This window comes from Staurois parvus, unplaced genomic scaffold (genome assembly GCF_062004578.1).
Source record: "Staurois parvus isolate SC_StPar_1 unplaced genomic scaffold, SC_StPar_1.0 ptg000694l, whole genome shotgun sequence".
NCBI lineage: Eukaryota > Metazoa > Chordata > Amphibia > Anura > Ranidae > Staurois > Staurois parvus.
This window is the reverse complement of record NW_028318490.1, coordinates 3537353-3559904: the sequence shown is the minus strand read 5'-3', so window position 1 is coordinate 3559904 and position 22552 is coordinate 3537353. Positions and strand designations below refer to the sequence as shown.

At 41.7% G+C, this 22552-nt stretch overlaps 1 protein-coding gene across 2 annotated transcripts in view; it reads right to left on the bottom strand.

Moving 5' to 3' along the window:
• The window catches only part of PLCB3 (phospholipase C beta 3), a 246502-nt gene that overhangs the window by 98939 nt on the left and 125011 nt on the right, over positions 1–22552 (bottom strand). For both annotated transcript variants that reach the window (XM_089652824.1, XM_089652823.1), the window contains exons 2-3: positions 20816–20893; positions 8927–8995 (exon numbers count right to left, since the gene is read on the bottom strand). In XM_089652824.1, the coding sequence (XP_089508950.1) occupies positions 8927–8995; positions 20816–20893 (147 nt within the window). The remainder of the gene's footprint in view (positions 1–8926; positions 8996–20815; positions 20894–22552) is intronic.

The following is a 22552-nucleotide window of genomic DNA, read 5'->3' as shown; positions in this document are numbered from 1 at the left end:
AGCTCATGAAAACCCCAAATCCACAATCTCAGAAAATGAGAATATTGTGAAAAGGTACAATATTCTTGGCTCAAAGTGTCCCACTCTAATCAGCTAATTAAGCCATAACACCTGCAAAGGGTTCCTGAGCCTTTAAATGGTCTCTCAGTCTGGTTCCGTAGGAATCACAATCACGGGAAAGACTGCTGACCTGACAGTTGTGCAGAAAACCATCAGTGACACCCTCCATAAGGAGGGAAAGCCTCAAAAGGTAATTGCAAAAGAAGCTGGATGTTCCCAAAGTGCTGTATCAAAGCACATTAATAGAGAGTTATGTGGAAGGGAAAAGTGTGGAAGAAAAAGGTGCACAAGCAGCAGGGATGGAGAGGATTGTCAGGAAAAGGCCATTCAAAAGTGGTGGGGACTTTCACAAGGAGTGGACTGAGGCTGGAGTCAGTGCATCAAGAGCCACCACACACAGACGGATCCTTGACATGGGCTTCAAATGTTGTATTCCTCTTGTCAAGTCGCTCCTGAACAACAAACAACATCAGAAGCATCTTACCTGGGCTAAAGAAAAACAGACCTGGTCTATTGCTCAGTGGTCCAAAGTCCTCTTTTCTGATGAGAGCAACTTTTGCATCTCATTTGGAAACAAAGGACCCAGAGTATGGAGGAAGAATGGAGAGGCACACACTGCAAGATGTTTGAAGTCCAGTGTGAAGTTTCCACAGTCTGTGTTGATTTGGGGAGCCATGTCATCTGCTGGTGTTGGTCCACTGTGCTTCAATAAGTCCAGGGTCAACACAGCCATCTACCAGGAGATTTTGGAGCACTTCATGCTTCCTTCCACAGACGAGCTTTATGGGGATGCTGACTTCATTTTCCAGCAGGACTTGGCACCTGCCCACACTGCCAAAAGCACCAAAACCTGGTTCAATGACCTTGGGATTACTGTGCTTGATTGGCCAGCAAACTCACCTGACCTGAACCCCATAGAGAATCTATGGGGCATTGCCAAGAGAAAGATATGAGACTGAACAATGCAGAAGAGCTAAAGGCCGCTATTGAAGCATCCTGGTCTTCCATAACACCTCAGCAGTGCCACAGGCTGATAGCTTCCATGCCACGCCGCATTGCTGCAAAAGGGGCCCAAACCAAGTACTGAGTACATATGCATGCTTATACTTTTCAGAGGTCCGATATTGTTCTATGTACAATCCTTGTTTTATTGATTGCATGTAATATTCTCATTTTCTGAGATTGTGGATTTGGGGTTTTCATGAGCTGTAAGCCATAATCATCACAATTATGACAAATCGCGGCTTGAAAGATCTTGCTTTGCATGTAATGAGTCTATCTCATATATTATTTTCACCTTTTAAGTTGCATTACTGAAATGAACTTTTGCACGATATTCAAATTTTTCGAGTTTCACCTGTATAAGTGTAGTTAGTCATGAGTCCACAAATGAATGGCCATAATATGAATGTATGCGAGCACAGTCACAGTTGCTTATAATATTCACATGCTCTGCTTCTTGTTTTGCTGTGCCACACAACAGTGGTGCTTTACAGGTCCTCTTTCACAATGTGAATCTATGAGTTGGCTGAAAACAATGAACTTCCTATGGGGCTGATCTCTTAGCTTAACAGTTGTTGAAGTGCGAAACTGGCCGTACGCTAATCGAAATTAAGCTGATTCATCAGGGACCATCAGAATTTCGATCAGGGTGTGGCTGTCCTTTCTTGCCAGATGTTAAAGAAAAAATTTTTAACTGATCAGTGACTGCAGCCCACTGATCAGTGTGTTCTGACAGCAGCTGTCAAAATACAAGGTCTTGGCAAGGAGATTCGCTGGCTGAACAAAAAAAAAAACCCCCACTAACTGCCAACTATTGCCAACTTAAAGTATAACTAAAGGCAATTTTTTTTTCTTTTGTAGTTTTGGATAAATTGCAGCGGGATTAGAACACCTGTCAGTTTTTATTGCTGTCTGTGCCCCTGTTAGAGAGATTGACCCTATGGGGTTTATTTACTAAAGCTGGAGAGTCCAAAATCAGACTCCCTTCTGCATAGAAACCAATCAGCTTCTAACCTCAGCTTGTTCAATGAAGCTTTGGCAATGAAACCTGGAAGCTGATTGGTTTCTATGCAGAAGTGAGTCTGATTTTGCACTCTCCAGCTTTAGTAAATAAACCCCTATTTGTCTTGTTCACTATTATCAATAAAAGTGAAAGAAAATCCCATTTTTTGTGTTTTCCCTAGAAAAGTTATAGAAGGAAAATGTTCCAACAGAGACACTAATTCTGGTGACCTGGGGGTCCCCAAGGAAGTCCTTTAATTTGCAGGGATTTCCTCTCATTTTCTGTTTTGGCTATGGAACAGGAAGTAAAATCTCCACATTAGGATAAAAAGAGGGCAAAAATGAGCCATACAGGGGTTATAACCCTCCCTTACTCTATCCAAAATGAAAAAAAAAAAAAAAAAAGTTTTACCTATAGTTATACTTTACTCTATCCAAAACTGAATGTTTTGGCTAGACTTAGAGAAAATCCAGGGCTGTGTTAGAGAGATTTGCCATCACTTTCTGTCACAGTGAAAATGACTGACAAGACAAACAGTGAAGTAAAATCTGCAAATCGCAACACAGACTGCAATAAAAAGCTGACAGGAGCTCTAGCCTTCTACTAAATTTTTATTTCTGTCCTTCACTTCCCCTTTGATGAAACGGTTGTCAATGGGGAATGAAGTGGAAATATTTCTAAAGGAGCCTCAGGTACCAAAAAACTTGATAGGAGATCTAATCCTTTCTCAGCTTATCCAAAAGTAGCTGGAGATACACTTAAAAATGATGTGATCAATGCACAAAAATAAACAAAAAAAACACCTGTCCTCTACAGAAGATACTTGGCCACCTCAATACTGGGCACTTTCACCCCCTTCCTGCCCAGGCCAATATTCAGCTTTCAGTGCTGTCACACTTTCAATGACAATTGCACAGTGATGCAACTGTGTACCCATATTAAATCTTTATCTTTTTTTTCACACAAATAGAGCTCTCTCTTTGTGGTATTTAATCACAGAGTTTTTTTTAGTGTTTGCTACAGAATGAAAAAAAAACCCCCACAAAAAAACCCCAAAACCCTTTTTTTGTATCAGTTATAAAATTTTGCAAATAAGCAGTTTTTCTTCTTCACTGATGTGTACTGATGAGGCAGCACTGATAATCAGTGACAGCACTGAGGAAATGCTGATAACTGGCATTTGTTTACATGTGATCAGCTCTGATTGGACACAAATAAGTTTTTGACTGTTGAGCGTTTTGTAGCTCGAAGCTCAAAAATGTTCAAGTGTGAACAGGACCTAAAAGGCATTTTTTGTTTTTAAATTAAAATAATGAACACGTTATACTTACTTGCTCTGTGCAATGGTATTGCACAGAGCGGTCCTTTTCTTCTTCGCCTGGAGTCCCACACCAATGCTGTCCATTCCTCGACTCCTGCATGCGCCTCCATAGTAAGCTGTGTGCTTTGGAGGCACATATGCAGGTGCTCTTCTGAGCTGGTCTGTGTGCATCCATAGACGCACACAGTGTGACTCGACCCTGCCCCTTGATCCCTCCTCACAGGGTTTGACTGACAGTAGCTGGAGCCAATGGCTCCTGTGAAAGTAAAAGTAAACAGAGAAGAGCTGCAGCCAGATTGAGAAAGGACTCAGGTAAGTGTTTAGAAAGTGGCAGCATGGGGAGGGGCAGCAACAAGTGGTAAAAAGTTTTTTACCTTAATGAATGCATTAAGGTAAAAAGTGTTTTAATTTTATAACCACTTAAATGCTCTACCTCTCCAAAACGTTTTGTGTTGCCTCGGATCTTCAGTCTTCAAAAGCTCTGGTGGCTGAAGACTCTTAATCCTATCAGTGTGCTGCATGACCAGTTCCATGTGGTGCCCCATCCTCACTACCCAGTAATAAAAAGGGACACAGGGGCTCTAAAACCATATCGCACAATGTGGGACCATCCTTCCAAAACACCTGGGAGTGTGTTGGATGCTGGCAGTTTTTCAGCCAAAGAAGCTCTTGAAGAGCATGCAGATTTGAAGCATGTAGAAAGCATTTGCTTTGCATTTTGAAGGAGGTAATTTTGTATTTTGTTTTTTTTTTCATTTTATTTTATGGTGTCACCTTAAAGGGAGAGACTGTAATTGCTGGGCTGCTTAGGATTTCTTTTTGCTGCTAATCTTCAAACATGAAATATAGACATGCTCGTGTGTAAACAGGCACAGTGGCTAAATGATTAGCACTTCCTCCTGGCAGTACTAGGGTCGTTGGTTCGAATCCCAACCAAGGCACCACCTGCCTGGAGTTTGCATGTTCTCCCTGTGCCTGCGTGGGTTACCTCTGGGTACTCCGGTTTCCTCCTACACTCCAAAGACATGCTGGTTGGTTAATTGGATCCTGCCTAAATTGGCCCTAGTATGTGTATGGATGTAAGTTAGGGACCTTAGATTGTACGTCCCTTGAGGGTTAGGGACTGATGTGAATGTACAATATATATGTAAAAGCGCTGCGTAAATTGATGGTGCTATATAAGTACCTGAAATAAATAAATATGTGAAAGTCAGGTAAACAGTCGAGGCAATCACTGGCACAAGGAATGCAGAGGGAAGTTAGGCTGACACACCTCAAACCCCCCCAGTCCCCCCCGCATTCCTTTTGCGGATGCTTGCCTGGGGCAAGTGCTGGGAGCCAGAGACAGGTGCTCACTAACAAAGAAACCATCTCCCTGCGCTAGCTGCGCTGTTGGGCAGCCGTGTGCCGAATGGGGTGCCCTGATCAACATTGCAGCTAGCATTACAGGGCACCTAGGAAGAGGGAACAAAGTACTAAATGTAATTTGTCCCATTCGGAATTGAATACTGTAAAAACAAAACTATCTTACTTCTTTAACATCAGGGTCAGTAAGTCTGGACTGATGGCAGATATCCAATACATATTTACTTCACTTATCAGTTACAATGAAATTAAACAGCAATCACAAAAGTTGGCACTGCAGCCATGTGTACAGCTATCCTAACCAGTTCTGTGGTTTGTTGAAGCTGTACAAATGAGTAGGTAGACACATGAACATTTCCCTGTTGGTAGATTCTAAAAAAAAGCATGCTATACTGGCATACTTGTAGCTGTATAACCAGACAGGCTATTGAGAAATGAGGAAAAAAAAAAAGAAAAGAAAAAAAAAAGGTCCTCCCAAAACACAGTGAAGCACAGTAGAAACTAGAAGGAAAAATGGATTCAATAAAATTTCAGCAAATTTTGGATGGTAACTTGATGCCATCTGTGAAAAAGCTGAAGTTAAAGAGAGGATGGCTTCTACAAATGGATAATGATCCTAAACACACCTCGAAATCCACAGGGGATTACATCAAGAGGCGTAAACTGAAGGTTTTGCCATGGCCTTCACAATCTCCTGACCTCAACATCATTGAAAATCTATGGATAGACCTTAAAAGAGCAGTGCGTGACAGACAGCCCAGAAATCTCAAAGAACTGGAAGACTTTTGTAAGGAAGAATGGGCAAAGATACCTCAAACAAGAATTGAAAGACTCTTGGCTGGCTACAAAAAGCGTTTACAAGCTGTGATACTTGCCAAAGGGGGCAGTACAAGATATTAACTCTGCAGGGTGCCCAAACTTTTGCAGACGCCATTTTTTTGTTTTCTGTTATTTTGAAAGTGTAAATGATGGAAATAAAATCTAACTTTTGTTGACATATTATAAGAATGTCTAATCTGTAATTTGATGCCTTTTGGAGATTTTTCCATCTTTCCTTGGCTTCTTTATGCACATTAATACAAATTTTTAGCTGGGGTGCCCAAACTTTCGATCCCCACTGTAACTTCAAATTGTTCCAGAAAATATGGTCACTCACTGGCGTCCCAAGGGCCAAACGAGCACCCAGAAACAGAGATACCTCCTGATGTTATAACCATCACTTCAGCTAGTTCAGTCAAGCTGGATACTCCCAGTGCAGTGTATGTGGGATACAGTGCAAAATAGATAGCTCTACAGTGTAAATTAGTATGAATTAGGGTTTCTTCACACTGGTTTGGCTGCAGTGCAGGGTACCCACGGAATTCCCATAGACTTCTATTATGTCCCACATTTTTAGTGTGTTCTCTGAAAGTGCAAAAGTAACAGCATGCAAGACTTTTGGTGAGCTTTCAGAAACACACCAAAAATGAAGGACATAATAGACGTCTATGGGAAACTGCAGGTTACCCACACAAAAGGTGGCCATGTGAAAGAATCCTTAAGATTACTTAAAATGGGTGTAACTCAAAAGTGTGCCCCTGTATCCAGTTTCCTTCCAAGAAGCAATAGTAGGATGGTTTAGGATAACAAATAGTCATACACACATGGCTGAATTATAATTATTAGGGTTATACTGTGTGTGTCCATTCCTTCAACAGGTCAATTTTTTTACCAAGTTTGAATCAGTATAAAAAACAAACAAAAAACTGCTCTCACAAAACATATGTGAATGTTCTGTCCTGTGCTCCATGTTCCAGTCATGAATATAAATCGATGGAAGAGGGCAAAGACTCCGTATCATTCTTCAATCCTGGGAGAAACTAAACATTTGCATATCCGATTTACCTACCTACAGTGGATATAAAAAAAAGTCTACACACCCCTGTTAAAAAGTAAGGTTGCTGTGATGTAAAAAAATGAGACAAAGATAAATGATTTCAGAACTTTTTCCACCTTTAATGTGACCTATATACAGTACAACTCAATTGAAAAACAATCTGAAATCTTTTGGGGGGGGGGGGGGGGGGGAGTAAACGTAAAAAAAAACTAAAAACAACGTGGTTGCAGAAGTGTGCACACCCTCTTATAACTGGGGATGTAGCTGTGTTTAGAATTGAGCAATCACATTCAAAATCATGTTAAATAGGAGTCAGTACACACCTGCCATCATTTAAAATGCCTCTGATTAACCCCAAATAAAAGTTCAGCTGTTCTAGTAGGTCTTTGCTGACATTTTCTTAGTCGCATTCTGCAGCAAAACCCATGGTCCGCAGAGAATTTCCGCAGAGAGTTTCCAAAGCATCAAAGGGATCTCATTGTTAAAAGGTATCAGTCAGGAGAAGGGTACAAAAGAATTTCCAAGGCATTAAATATACCATGGAACACAGTCATCATCAAGTGGAGAAAATATGGCGCAACAGTGACATTACCAAAAACTGGACGTCCGTGAAAAATTGATGAAAAAAGACGAGAAGAAAACTGGTCTGGGAGGCTGCCAAGAGGCCTACAGCAACATTAAAGGAGCTGCAGGAATATCTGACAAGTACTGGCAGTGTGGAATATGTGACAACAATCTCCCATATTTTCATATGTCTGGGCTATGGGGTAGAGTGGCAAGACAGAAGCCTTTTCTTACAAAGAAAAACATCCAAGCACGGCTAAATTTTGCAAAAACACATCTGAAGTCTCCCAAAAGCAAGTGGGGAAAATGTGTTATGGTCTGATGAAACCAAGGTTGCACTTTTTGGCCATAATTCCAAAAAATTTGTTTGGCACAAAAACAACACTGCACATCACCAAAAGGACACCATACCCAAAGTGAAGCATGGTGGCGGCAGCATCATGCTTTGAGGCTGTTCTTCTTCAGCTGTAATTGGGGCTTTAGTCAAGATAGAGGGAATTATGAACAGTTCCAAATACCAGTCAATATTGGCACAAAACCTTCAGGCTTCTTCTAGAAAGCTGAACATGAAGAGGAACTTCCTCTTTCAGCATGGCAACAACCCAAAGCATACTGTACATCCAAATCAACAAAGGAATGGCTTCACCAGAAGACTAAAGTTTTGGAATGGCCAAGCCAGAGCCCAGACTTGAATCCGATGGAAAATCTGTGGGGTGATCGGAAAGATGTCTGTGCACAGGAGATGCCCTCGCAATCTAACAGATTTGGAGTGTTTTTGCAAGGAAGAGTGGGCAAATATTGCCAAGCCAAGATGTGCCATGCTGATAGACTCATACCCAAAAAGACTGAGTGCTGTAATAAAATCAAAAGGTGCTTCAACAAAAGTATTAGTTTAAGGATATGCACACATATGCAACCATATTACTCAAGTTTGTTATTTTTACTTCCCTCCACCTAAACGATTTCAGTTTGTTTTTCAATTGAGTTGTACAGTTTATAGGTCACATTAAAAAGTGGAAAAAGTTCTGAAATGATTTATCTTTGTATCATTTTTTTTACATCACAGAAACCTGACATTTTAACAGCAGTGTGTAGACTTTTTATATCCACTGTATATCTCTGTATACAAAAATGATTTGGGTATTTTTTGGTTTGTTTTTGAGAGAAGGTAACCTCTGCTTAAAAAACTTTTTTTCATCATGTGCTCAGTTTCAATTGGAAAAATCTGAAAAGTAAGCCAAGGATACATTCATACGGGTGTGCAGGGCCATATAGCATGCATATCATTGCAGAATCCTGCGCCTGAGAGACACAGGTGTTACATACAGTACACATCATTGACAGGATGTTGCAGTATACTGGTAAACACATATCATTGATCTGTACAGGTGACTGTACACAACACCTGTGATTTCCATTCCCAGGATTCTGCATGAACATGCAGACTGTACAAACACCGAACACCTGTGTGATTAAGCACAAAGGCCACAAAATATTACAGATTTAGGTCTTAAGGGATCAGTTAATTTGCATACAAGTAGGCCTACAAACATCAGAAAGTGAAAAAAATGTCATTTATTTATCTACGGATCTTGGCAGCTCTGCAATTAAAAACTACGGGCAGATTTTTGTCATGACCAGAGTTCTTTACATACCATTGACATTTTACACACCTGGATGTACTATTCAATGCCATTTATGTAGGTATTTGCACAGCGTATTATGCTGGTCTTACCTTTGGTATTTTAGCGTACTTTCCTGTCCTTGTGTCTCGGATTAAACTTATATCTAAAATATCAACTTCCTGTAAGAATAAAACAAAGGCAAAAGTTACTGACTAATATATTATCTCATGAATACACAACACTGATTGTATCTTTCTTCAACTTGAGATGACAACTACTATAAAATGTATGTTTGGTATGCAGAACTGTTCCATTATTCAACAGACCTATTACCTGTCACAGTCATTTTCCCCGTACACTTCCTGTGCTGACCATTTATGTATAGCATTTTTAAAACTCTACTTATAGTGCATATTATATGTGTTATGCTATTCATATTGATATTTAAAAGAAATTGGAAATAACATTTAGAAAACAGCAACTGTAAGCTACAAATCCAACACTCGTTCCCATCAATTGAAGCTTGGTTATGCTGGCCCATCGACCAACATAAGCCCTAAGGGCCAGTTCACACCACGTGCAGTCCAGTGCATCAAAAAAGCACTGATAGTAGGTTACATGGTTTCCAATGCCATAGTTCACCCCAGAGTGGTCAGTTACAGTGGGATTCAGTTTCAGAAAAAAAACAAAAAGTTGCTTTTTTTGTGCACTGAACTGTCAAACTTTGATACTGTACCTTGCGACACTGCAAATAAATTTGCAACTGCAGTCACATAGGCACCGGCTATGCAGTCACCAACAATTTGCCCTCTTAAAATCTCAGTAAGCTCTGACATAACTCTGTATTACTAGCAGTGCATGCAGTGAATGACGAAAGTGAGGCTTCCCACCTGTTCGCTAGGTGTCTCATCACACAGCAGAAGGAAAAGAATGCTACATCACTTCCGCTTTCAATGCAAAACATGTCACTTTCGCACCTGCAAGTCATGTAGTGTTTCCATTTTTTTCTTGTCTAACCCCTGTAACTAAACAAGCATGTAAACGTAAGAGCTTTATAAATAGGGCAGCACAGTGGCTAAGTGGTTAGCACTTCCACCTTGTAGTACTAGAGTCGCCGGTTCAACCACGGCACCACCTGCTTGGAGTTTGTATGTTCTCCCTGTGTCTGCGTGGGTTTCCTCCGGGTACTCCGGTTTCCTCCCACACTCCAAAGACATGCTGGTAGGTTAACTTGCTCCTGTCTAAATTGGCCCTAGTATGTGTATGTATGAATGTGAGTTAGGGACATTCGATTGTACACCCCTTGAGGGTTAGGGACTGATGTGAGTGTACAATATATATGTAAAGCGCTGCGTAAATTGATGGCGCTATACAAGTACCTGAAATAAATGAAATAAATTGAAAAAAAAAATTTAAGTGGTTGTAAACCAGAAAAAGGAAAATAAAAAAATATTCTTCCTGCAAAGTTCATGTCATATTCTGCTAGTATGCATTGTATAGTAGCACATTATTAAAGATTTACCTAAAAACGAATTCAAATAGTCGCAGCCCCCGAACCTGGAAGGAAGACTGGTTGAATATTGAAGCCCTGTCAGTTGTCATCGCTGACAGGGCTTCAATCTTCAATCAATCTTCCTTCCGGGTTCGTGGGTTGCGACCATGTGAATGTACAGGGGAGTCACAGCCACGGCACAGCTCTGTCAATGGATGGCATAATGTCCTTTGAGAGCACAGTGCGCATACACCGGCGACATTACCAGCGCTGCTAAAGTAAATATCTGTTAAACGGTGCACGTTTAGAAGGTATTTACCGTACCTGCAGCAAAAAAACATACACGCTTCCCTTTTCCTATAAGCCTTTTCTTCTAAAACCTGTAATGGGAGAATGCCATTGAACTGTAAGCTGCTCTGAGTAATTGTATTGTACGTATGCACCAAGTAAAATGCTGTCTGACATGTCAGTTCTACACAAGTAAATCTCTGTTAGACTAACACTTCTGTGATGTGTTCTTCCTAACCTTTAGTCAAACCAGTTCTTGTAAATAAAAGAAGCAAAGAAAATGTCAGTGTATGTGTCATTTCATGACATCTGTAGTGCATGTGCATGCATGCATATGTTATTGAATGCATTTACAATTGTAAGTATTTGTATACACAGGAACAGGGTTTGGCTGGGAAGGACAGTGTTTATCTGAACATGGAGAGGGGAATAGACAGAGAATATAAAAAATGTAAACACTGAAACCAACTCTCTCCTCCTCCTCCTCCTGACATCCACCGAGTCCATCATCGCAAGACAGGACCTGACAGAGCCAACGCACTGAGAATGAGGGACTAGAAAAGAAGGACTAGTGTGGCAGAGGAACCGAGAGAAATTGGGAGAATGTATAAAGGTGTGTGGTTAGGAAAATGAAAGAAAATAGAACAGGAATTGACTCAGGGGGCGTAAAGGTAGCAAAATACTGAGGCCGTGGGAAATAGAATGAGACTGCATATCCATCCGGGATCCAGATGTGGAGGAGGGGTGGAGGCACAAATGGACACATCCAGATGTGTCAAAGGCTCAAGAAACACAAGGGAGTTAAAACGGACAAAAAAAAAAAAAGAAGGGGGTTGTCAAACAAAGAAGGGAAAAAAAAAAAAAAAAAAAAAATCAAGGAGGAGAAAAATTTCATGAAAAACGTACAAGTGCTAAATGATCAAAACTGGGACAAGAAATATCCAGCACCTTCCCACACTAACAAATCACAATGTCATCTTCCAGAGAAAGGTTAAACCAGGACAGGGAACATCCCAAAGGCAGCAAATGGCAACCTAACTGCTTAATCTCTGCTTCCTTTTTCCTTCATGACCCACACTGTAAGGCTTGGTTCAGACCTATACGTAGAAGCTTGCTCATGCACCTCGCTTGCCCTACCCACGAGAAAACAAAGGGAAAGAGGTCCCCTACACTTTTATATAAATTGTGCTGCACCAAACCATGTTTATCACCAGCAGTCTGACAATGTGTAGGGGTGCCATTAGCAATGGACGACACCTCCAGCATGTCTGCTGTAGAGCAGTGCGTTTGTGCGAGCCGGGAAATTTCACCATCTTGCACGGGTTCCCGACACACATAGATCGGACATACAATAGCATGATTCTATTCCAATTATACCCAGAAGAGTATACAGTTCTTGGTTACGGCACTGTATACTACTGTTTACTAATTGGAGTGAACGGGCCCCTTAAATCTCATAGTACAACCCCGGAGTGAACGGGCCCCTTAAATCTCATAGTACAACCCCGGAGTGAACGGCCCCTTAAATCTCATAGTGCAACCCCGGAGTGAACGGGCCCCTTAAATCTCATAGTGCAACCCCGGAGTGAACGGGCCCCTTAAATCTCATAGTGCAACCCGGTATTTACCAGTTACACTGCTTTTATTGATCAATATTATACACTCACAATGGATAAAAACAGAGAGCAGTGTTCAATACAAATATGGATTCTCTCACCACACTTCCGTTTTTTGTGTCACTGGTTTGGGAACGCTGTTCTCTGTTTTTTATCCACTGTGTGTGTATATTCAGCAATAAAAGCATGTTAACTGGTAAATATGGGGATGCACTATGCGACATCTTCCCTTCTTTTGAGCTTTATCTACATTGGAAGCATTGAAAACTAGTCTCTTAAAAAGGGACTCCATGTAGGAAGTAGCCGCTAATAGCTGGAGATGGAACCATATGAACAAGCAGTTAAAGCGCAAGTGACCTATTACCTTAGGTCAAACATTCAAGTGGAGTTCCAGTCTTTTTTTAAACTTCCAATATTTCCAATGCCCCTCCAATGTAATGAAATGGAAATTATTTTTTTTGTTTGTTTCTAAATAACTTTATTATAATTCTTCGGGCGGCACTTCCTGTCCCGGCCGCCTAGGCGATGACGTCATTAGGCGATTCCCATTGACTCCTGGGATATCAATGTCATCTATCCCAGGAGTCTTTAGGAAGTCTAATAATGTAATGTGATTGACAGGTTGCCATAGCAACAGGGTGGGTACTACTGCTGCCGCCACCATTGCTACGGCAACCTGCACTAAACAAAATGCGCCGCGAAGTGTCATTACTGCGCAGGCTCGAGATCGGGAGGTGCATGGTGGGTAGCCAGCTGCACCGAATCCTGGAAAAAGACACAAGTGGCCTTCAGATGCCCACATCCTAAATGGCCACCTGCCTGCGTCGGAGATCAGGTTCATTTTTAAAGATTTTAAGTTAACCAGCACAAATACAATTCTAACAGTATTCTAAGTTGATTATGGGGACTGGAGCTCTGTTTTAAGGTGAGTGGATCCTGGCACTGTGGGCACTGAAGCTCTTTATTAAAGGCACTTTATGAAGGATTTAATTGCTTATGTCACCGAATTAATATACGGCATCACCCCTACAGCAGAAGTATTGTTATACGAAACACGTCTAGGAAGAACCCTTGCATGCCTTGACATCACGCCGCCGGATCACGGAGGTCCGGCGGCCACCATTATTTATATACTGGTCAGTGTATTCGGCAGCTTTATGCTGCGCTTCTGCTTATATTCACAGTCACCCTGTGCCTATATATACTAATGTATGCATACCATCTATACCTTTTTATGCTCAATAAATATTTGACTTACTACACTATGGGTATCCATACATTTGTTGCTCTGCACTGAGCATTCTAACCCCAGCCCAGGACCCCAGGTGATCCATTTGGACCAGAGGAGGGACGTAATAGACCAGACCTGTTTACTAACAGCCCAATAGAGGGGCATTCTGAGAGGCATTATTACTTTACCAGGCTGTACCTTCTCGAGACCTCCGGCCGTTTGGATTTATATATGTGCGTTAAGATTGCGCTTCCGGTGAGTGGGCAATCTTACCATTTTTTTTCACCGGATATCTCACTGGAATTTATACTGGGATAAGAGAACTGTCACGTTATCATCCATTTTTGGACTCACCTACCAGCACTCTCCATACAAATAGAGGGGCTCGTTCTATGATTTTATTGTATAAGATTTTACACGATTTTAATTTTGTGTTTATAAGTTTATTGGTATATTTGTTTTAGCGCTGCACTATATTTTTTCCTTTTGCTTGCTATTGAAAGGTTTGTGGTTCCTTTTTTGGTGCACATAGCTGCTTGGTCCGCTAGGTCTTTATATTTTGAATTAATATACTTGATTTGTTTTGACACTCACTTTGAGCTCTAAGGACTGATATTAAGTACTTTTTTTTTTGCACTTTATTGTTAAAGTAATACGTTTTTATGTTATCTTATCAGGTTTACAGAGGGTTGTTGTGATGTATAAGATTTTTTAGGTATTTTTGTATCCTGGTGTAATTCACTTGTAGTTTGGCTCCACCCAAAAGGGTAAGTTCCGATTTAAGGCTTTGTCCCCGTTAATGATTGGCACCCTTGGGGAGAGAAGTACCCGAAATTAACAGGTATCCACTGCCACTTCTGCCGTGATTTCCTAGGTGACTGGAAGTGGAAGTTGTATTCCCACACCTCCTACCCCCGTAGTCTTCTGGGACACGTGACAGGTACCAGAAGACTACGGAACCATTCATGAAGGGCAGCGCTACTCACAAATATGCAATGGGCTGCTGGGTGCCCACATTGAAGATTCAGGCGCCCCAGGGAGAGAGGACAGCTGGGCAACCAGGCTGCCCTGAGGACATCGCTTGCTCGAAGGATAGATAAGTGTCTCTATTTTAAAAGTCCGCAGCTACAGCTTTTGTAGATGCGGACTTTTATTTATTTTAAAATTTGACCGGAGCTCCGCTTTAGGTTTAAGTATTCTCTCATAGTAGTGTCTGAGTACACTGCCGTAATGGCAGCAGCTGTTCATAATATTACTGTGATGTTATATTCTGCTGAACAGCAATATGTTCACTGCTAATTTGGAGGATATTCTATTACACATATTTATTTATTAGGGAGAACACACTTGTAGCAGCACCCACGTTTACACATTATATCCCAATTACCTTTTAGATGGCCTCTTGGCTGGCTTCAAGGGTTTTTTTGACAAGAAAAGTCTCCATGCACACTGGGTGTTTTGAGAACGCTGGTAACGTTAGCTGTATAAAGTCACGTTAAAAACTGAGTTTTTCAGCTTTTTTTTAGCGTTTTTGCATTAGCGTTCAGCTGCGTTTTCGCCGTGTTTTTCAGCATTAGAGTGTTTTTACAGCTAAAAAACTCCTCTAGAAACCCACTAATCCTCGTTTTTTTTTCCTGCCAAAAAACGTTGATTACAGTCTGTGTGTGCATGGACACATTAAATAACATGCTGGGGAGTTTACTAGCTGTAGAAAAAAAAAATTTCAAAAGCCAAAAACAGCAGCTGTAAAAATGTCCAGTGTGCATGAGGATCATGAGTGAATGTGTCCTAATGACAGGCTGAGGCTCCTCATTATCTAAAATGCAAGAAGCCAAGCTTCTAAACCTTTAACCCTTTCTTAGGACACACTTTGTACTGTTTAGGCAGATCTTCATAATCAGTTGTAAATTATATTTGAACAGACAGGGATAAGTATGGCAAACACATCTGCCCAGTCTCCTATTAAACAAGGGCAACCGGTAGGATTTTACAGTGCTGGAGATTGCAAAAAGAGCATCCAAAAAAAAGGTAAGCTGTTTTTTTTTTTTTTATTTTAATATGTTAATGAGAACAAATAAATAGAAAGTAGGGGTTATCCCAATCTGGCTACTAAAGTAAAAAATACATTTTAAAGCAGTATTAAACCCAATGAACAAAAATGTAATATATTGCAGCTTTTTAACCATTAAATATAGTGGCTCTATTAGTTTTTTCTTTTCTAATTTTCACCCAGTGATCCAGACAGTAACTTTTGCTGTCTTACCCTCGGTTCACACCTAAGTGTTTTCGCAGCATTTTGCAGAAACACAGTACAGTCCATTTAACATGATTTCTTACGGGACATGTTCATCTCCACATTTTCACCCAGTGCATTTATTGGAAAGGGTCAGGGACTTTTTTGAACGTAAAAAGATGCGTTTTTGGTTCTATAGACTTTATTATTATTATTATTATTCAGTATTTATAAAGCGCCAATAGTTCGCTCAGCGCTGTACATTACAAAGGGGGACAGAACATGTGACAGAACAATACCAATACAATGCAAAACATGAGGGGATCGAGGGCCCTGCTCTTTCGAGCTTACAATCTAGGAGACTTCAATGGAAACGCTGCAGAAAAGCATGTAGTGTGTTTTTGCTGCATTTCGATGAGTTTTAAATCTGCCTAGCAACAATAAAAATATAAAAGGAAGAAAGAAATACCGCAAAACGCATCACAAACGTGTAAAAAATGCAGGTGCGAAAACACAACGCAGAAAACGGCTCAAACGCAACCTACATAGGTGTGAACCTGGCCTTAGGGTGTTCTCCACTCTGGATAAAGGAGCAATAGAGACACCTTCAGATAGCAGCATTATCACTCTGGGGAGACGGTAGTCTTTGGCCTCTTTCACAAAAGTGTACTATAGTGTACTCCTGTGCAAGGACTGGTGTTTCCCGCATAGAGATGCGCAGGTGTATTGTTCATCCTCATGCAGGCAGTCCTATTCATTTCGATTTGGATGCAGCGACTGCAGAGACACAGCTGCTGCTCCCAATTTGACAGCCGTGTGGGTGGGGGTGCATACACTACAGATGGTCCCCATGAACGAGGCCTCTGAAATGCAGATTTAGATGGATGTGACTAACAAATTGAAGCTGAACTCCAGCAAACACTTTTTTATCAGTTACAGCGTAATTTTTTTCTCTTTTGGGATGAATATTTTATTTATCGTATTTTTTGCTCCATAAGACGCACTTTTTCCCCCCCAGAAAAGGGGGGAAAATGTCAGTGCATCTTATGGAGCGAATATGGAGCGGCCGGTCCGGTATTTCCACCGCTGCCGTGTCAGAATACCAGGCTGGCCGCTCAGCTCTGCAGTGGGACCTTACCTGTTCCTCTATCCAGCGGCGCGCTGTCTTCCCGGCTTCTGTAGTGTGCGTGACAGCCGGGTGCGAAGTGCGCATGCACAAGAAGCGGTGCTCTTTGTGAATGGTCAGGCGGTACCTGGGATACATGACAGATCCCAGAAGCCACCGGACCAATCACAAAGCGCAGCGCTTCTCGCTCATGCGCACTGGGCATCCGGCTGTCCGACGAGCACCCACACTACAGAAGCCGGGTAGACAGCGCGCGGCTGGATAGAGGAACAGGTAAGGTCAAAGAACAACTCGGCGGAAGTAAGAGCGGGTACCTGTCAAATTCAGGTACCCGCTCCCCCCTCCCTCCCCAAAGGTCAGCAGTCATCTCCTGTACTGTCCGCAGTCTCTGGTCATCCCTGTACTGTCCGCAGTCTCTGATCATCTCCTGTACTATGTCCGCAGTCTCTAATCATCTCCTGTACTATGTCTGCAGTCTCTGATCATCTTCTGTACTATGTCCGCAGTCCATTAGTTCAGAATTTTTTTTCCCTGTTTTCTGCCTCTAAAACCTAGGTGCGTCTTATGGAGCGAAAAATACAGTAAATTTATAGAAGCTGATCAATGCAAGCACTTCTGTCAGTGGTAAATGGTTTGTAACAACCTTCTAATGACCACTTTTGGTGCACTGATTGGTCTGCCATAAGACATTGAAAAAAAACCAGACACACTGACTGGATAACCAGGTTAAAACAAAGGATTAAGAATTGGTAAATTGCAACATAATACAATTTTGGGGTTAATGCCACTTTAAAAAAAACACAATGTATGGGTTAGGTATGCAAAACATATCAATCACAATTGTCAATTTGTAAAAAAATAATACAATAGAATCAGAAATGTAATTTGTTGTTGGGTTACTGCACACTCCTACTATTTGTACTTCGTTGTCATTAGCACATACTGGTTAAAAAGAAATGCCAGGCAAAGTGAATGGTGCAGGCAACAGCCAACAGAGAGCCAGAAACAGAGACAATGAGAATGAAGGTTGGGTGAGAGACGGGAAAGATAGGGTGTGGGAGCAGCTGTTACAGTGAGATAACTGAGGGTGTTGGAACGGTTACAAACTGGGACACAGAAGTATGGCTCTTTATAGTATATTAACAAATACTAATCTCTAATCCATATGGACTATCCACAGCTTTTCTTCCATTGTTGTACAGGAGCCCATGGCTAAATTAATATTGAAAGCCAACTACCCAGCCAATACACCTAAAATAATTACTCGAAGCTTCAAACATTTAACATTCATTTGTACTGAAAACATTTTCTAAGTTTTAGATACAGTGTGGAGGCATAAGCACCTCTACTGGGCATCGATTTTTCTCTGCACCCTTACGGGCGAGATTTCCTCTCATTTACTGTTCTAGTGACAGTAAAAGCTTAGAGGTTATAATGCCTCGTCCAAGGCATTCAAAAATTATTTTTTATATATATATATATATACATACACACACACACACACACAGTATAGTAGTGGTCAAGCTATGTGTGGTCTCTGGGAAGACGTGTTATCAATCATGCTATTAAATCTCTTGGGGACTCCAGGGACAGGATCATCCTACTAAGGCACCTAGCCTACCCCCAGCTATTATGAAGCGAATTAAGAATATGCCCCTGCTGGATTATTGAAGATATATACACTATATTGCCAAAAGAATTGGGACACTCCTCCATATCATTGGATTCAGGTGTTCCAACCACCTCCATGGCCATAGGTGTATAAAATCAAGCACTTGGGCATGCAGACTGCTTCTACAAACATTTGTGAAAGAATGGGGTGCTCTCAGGAGCTCAGCTAATTCGAGCGTGGTACCGTGATAGGTTGCCATCTGTGCTTATAATAAGTCTATCGGTGAAATATGGCCTCCATGGCCACAGGTGTATAAAATCAAGCATCTAGGCATGCAGACAGCTTCTACAAAGATTTGTAAAAGAATGGGTCACTTTCAGGAGTGAATTCAAGCGTGGTACAGTGATAGGTTGCCACGTGTGCAATAAGTCCATCTGTGAAATTTCCTTGCAACTAAATATCCCATGGTCAAATGTTAGTGGTATTATAACAAAGTGGAAGCACCTGGGAACAACAGCAACTCAGCCATGAAGTGGTAGGCCACGGAAAATGGCAGAGCGGAGTCAGCGCATGCTGAAGCGCACAGAAGTCACCAACTGTCTTTGTAAGATCGAAAGAGCAGGGCCCTTGACCCCCTCGTGTTTTGTTTTGTTTTGTTACTGTACTGTACTGTCTCATGTTCTGTCCCCCACTATAATGTACAGCGCTGAGCAAACCTTTTAGCGCTATATAAATACTGTATAATAATAATAATAATTACTGTCTGCAGAGTCAATAGCTAAAGATCTCCAAACTTCACGTGGCCTTCAGATTTGCACAACAGTGCGTAGAGAGCTTCATGGAATGGGTTTCCATGGCTGAGCAGCTGTATCCAAGCCTTACACCACCAAGTTTAATGCAAAGCGTCGGATGCAGTGGTGTAAAGCACACCGCCACTGGACTCTAGAGCAGTGGAGACATGTTCTCTGGAGTGACTATGGACGTGTCTGGATTTGGCGGTTGCCAGGAGAACGGTACTTGCCTGCCTACATTGTGCCAAGTGTAAAGTTTGGTGGAGGGGGGATTATGGTGTGGTGTTGTTATTCAGGGGTTTGATTGCTCCCTTAGTTCCAGTGAAGGGAACTCCTGAGGTGTCAGCATACCAAGACATTTTGGACAATTTCATGATTCCAACTTTGTGGGAACAGTTTGCGGATGGCCCTTTCCTGTTCCAACATAACTGCACACCAGTGCCCAAAGGAAGGTCCATAAAAACATGGATGAGCATGTCTGGGGTGGAGGAACTTAACTGGCCTGCACAGAGTCCTGACCTTAACCCAACAGAAAACCTTTGGGATGAATTAAAGCGTAGACTGCGAGTCAGGCCTTCTCGTCAGACATCAGTGCCTGACCTCACAAATGCGCTTCTGGAAGAATGGTCAAACATTCCCATAGACACCCTCCTAAACCTTATGGACAGCCTTCCCAGAAGAGTTGAAGCTGTTATAGCTGCAAAGGGTGGGCCAACTCAATATTGATCCCTATGGACCAAGGCTGGGATGCCATTAGTTCATGTGTATGTAAAGGCAGGCGTCCCAAGCACATAATTGTGAAGTAGAAGGAAAATGATTGTTGTTCCCAGTTGCTTCCACTTAGTTATAATACAACTAACAGTTGAATGTGGAATATTTAGTAGCAAGGAAATTTCACAGATAGACTTATTGCACAGGTGGCAACCTATAATGGTAACAAGCTTGAACTCACTGAGCTCCTGAGAGCGACCCATTCTTTCACAAATGTTTGTAGAAGCAGTCCGCATACCTAGGTGCTTGATTTTATATACCTGTGGCCATGAAGGTGATTGGAACACCTGAATCCAATGATTTGGAGGGGTGTCAATTCTTTTGGCAATAAAGTGTGTGAGAGAGTGTGAGTGTGTGTGCATGTGCGTGTGTGTATATACATACACACACAAATATAAAATGACTAAAGCTGGCCATACATTATACACATTTCCTAATCAATTTCCTTTAGATCTACCTACAACTATGTAGTGGAAGGGCCTGACTGATTTCATACAAGCTGAAAGTGTTTAGGCTTGACCTCATATTATATGGTGTTGGTAAATCTAAAGAAAAATTGTACAAGAACATTGTATAATGTATGGCCAGCCCTAAGACTGGCCAAAAGCAGTTAAAATTTATTTCACAAAATGTTTTGATGATGTATGTCATTCTAAATGGGTGTGGGATCATAAGATATAATATATCAACAAATATTAGAAGAGGTTGCATGTAACCTGTACAGATTAGATGAAACATTTTTCACTAGATATAAATTTGCAAATTAGTACATTTGTCATCATTGTCATTTGTTAAATGCATCCACCCCCAAGTATCCCATATATGCCTTTATTCCTCACCATGTTTGGGCAAGTCCAGTAGAGATAAAATCCCATGTTGTCCACACGAAGAGTGACCAAAGATTTGCCGCCATTTTCCTGGAAGAAATAAAAGAAACCTCCCGTCATTTTTCTTGCTTATTTGGAGTAATTGCACACTGCAGAATATCATGTCATAAAAATGAAGTTTCAAATCCGCTGTGCCTGAATAACAGATCCCAAAAGTTTTAAGACTTTTAGATTATGACAAATTGGACAGTAAATCCCCAACCCCTTCTTGCAGGTGCTCAACTTTACAATGACATGGCCACTCGGCTCTCTCTACGGCCATGTTATTCTAAAGTGCTTCTGCCGACTGACAGCTTCCTCCTCATCCCACCTCATTCTTCAAGATGGCAACACCTACTCACAAATTTTTATGTACCGTATTTTCCGGCGTATAAGACGACCCCCCTACTTTTCCTGTTAAAATATAGGGTTTGGGCTATACTCGCCGTATAAGACTACCCCCCTCTTCCAACCAATCACGGCAAGCAATGTACCAATATTTTCTGTGCACACTGTGCACACTGCATACAAAGCCTGCTTGGATTGGGTGGGTCAGCTCTCCCTGCCTGCCCAGCCCTGCCTGTCTCCAAGATACCATAAATTGCACAGAACTGCCACAGACATTATAATATTAATAATTAATTACCGTATCTCATAGCAGTTAAGGGGACAAGGTCGGATGCAACAGTACCATACCGGTACTTCCGAGCTGACACTTCTGCACATGTCTAGGGCAGCAGTAGACGATCACTGATCACCATTCCTCGCAGAACTGCATGAGACGTCGGATGCAGCCGTTCAGTGCTCGATTGATCGTGACTGAAACTGTGACATGCGCAGAATCACTGTGTATCCCTTCTCTGCATATCACAGTTTCAGTCAAGCTCAATCGAGCACTGCTGCATCCGACGTCTCATGCAGTACTGCGAGCTACGGTGATCCGCGATCGTCTACTGCTGCCGAAGACATGCGCAGTAGCGTCAACCCGGAAGTACGGTAAGGTTTCAGCACAGCACCCGGCGTATAAGACGACCCCCGACTTTGTAGACGATTTCCAGGGGTTAAAATGTCGTCTTATACGCCGGAAAATACGGTATATTTATTTAGAAGCTCAGCAGAGCATTTAGGGACTGCACTGCTCTGATAATAAGGGTACTCCAGTCGTGTGCAACACATTTACCATTTTATTACATGCACTGAGTGTTTGGTACACTGCAGTCATGAGGTCACACCAAAAGCACATCATTCATATTACAGAACAGTGTACTTAGAAAGTGAACGTGGAAGTAAAGTAAATTTTTAAAAACTTGCTGACATGCACAGTATTTGTGACAAAAGAGACCCTATTGGTCTCTTTTGCCATAAATGCATCCTCCTGCCTTTCAGCTGTTATGTACACTGAGCCGTGCATGCGCAACTCAGGGAACAATTACGACCCTGATCCGTGCTGTGGCGATGTGACACCCGTGAACATGCAGGAATCGCACCCCATTCCGGGTCAAATCACATGCAATTCTTTGCATGTGATTAGAGCCCATTTATTTTCTATCCAACAAAAGGTATCAGTTTCAGGTATCAGGAGCATTTGCATGAGTACGAATACTCAAAGTACTCAGTATTGGCACCAATACTGGTATCGGTGCAACCCTAGCATTTGATGTTTTTTCTCTCTATACACAAATGTTTTGCCTTTCATTTCTAATTTAAACT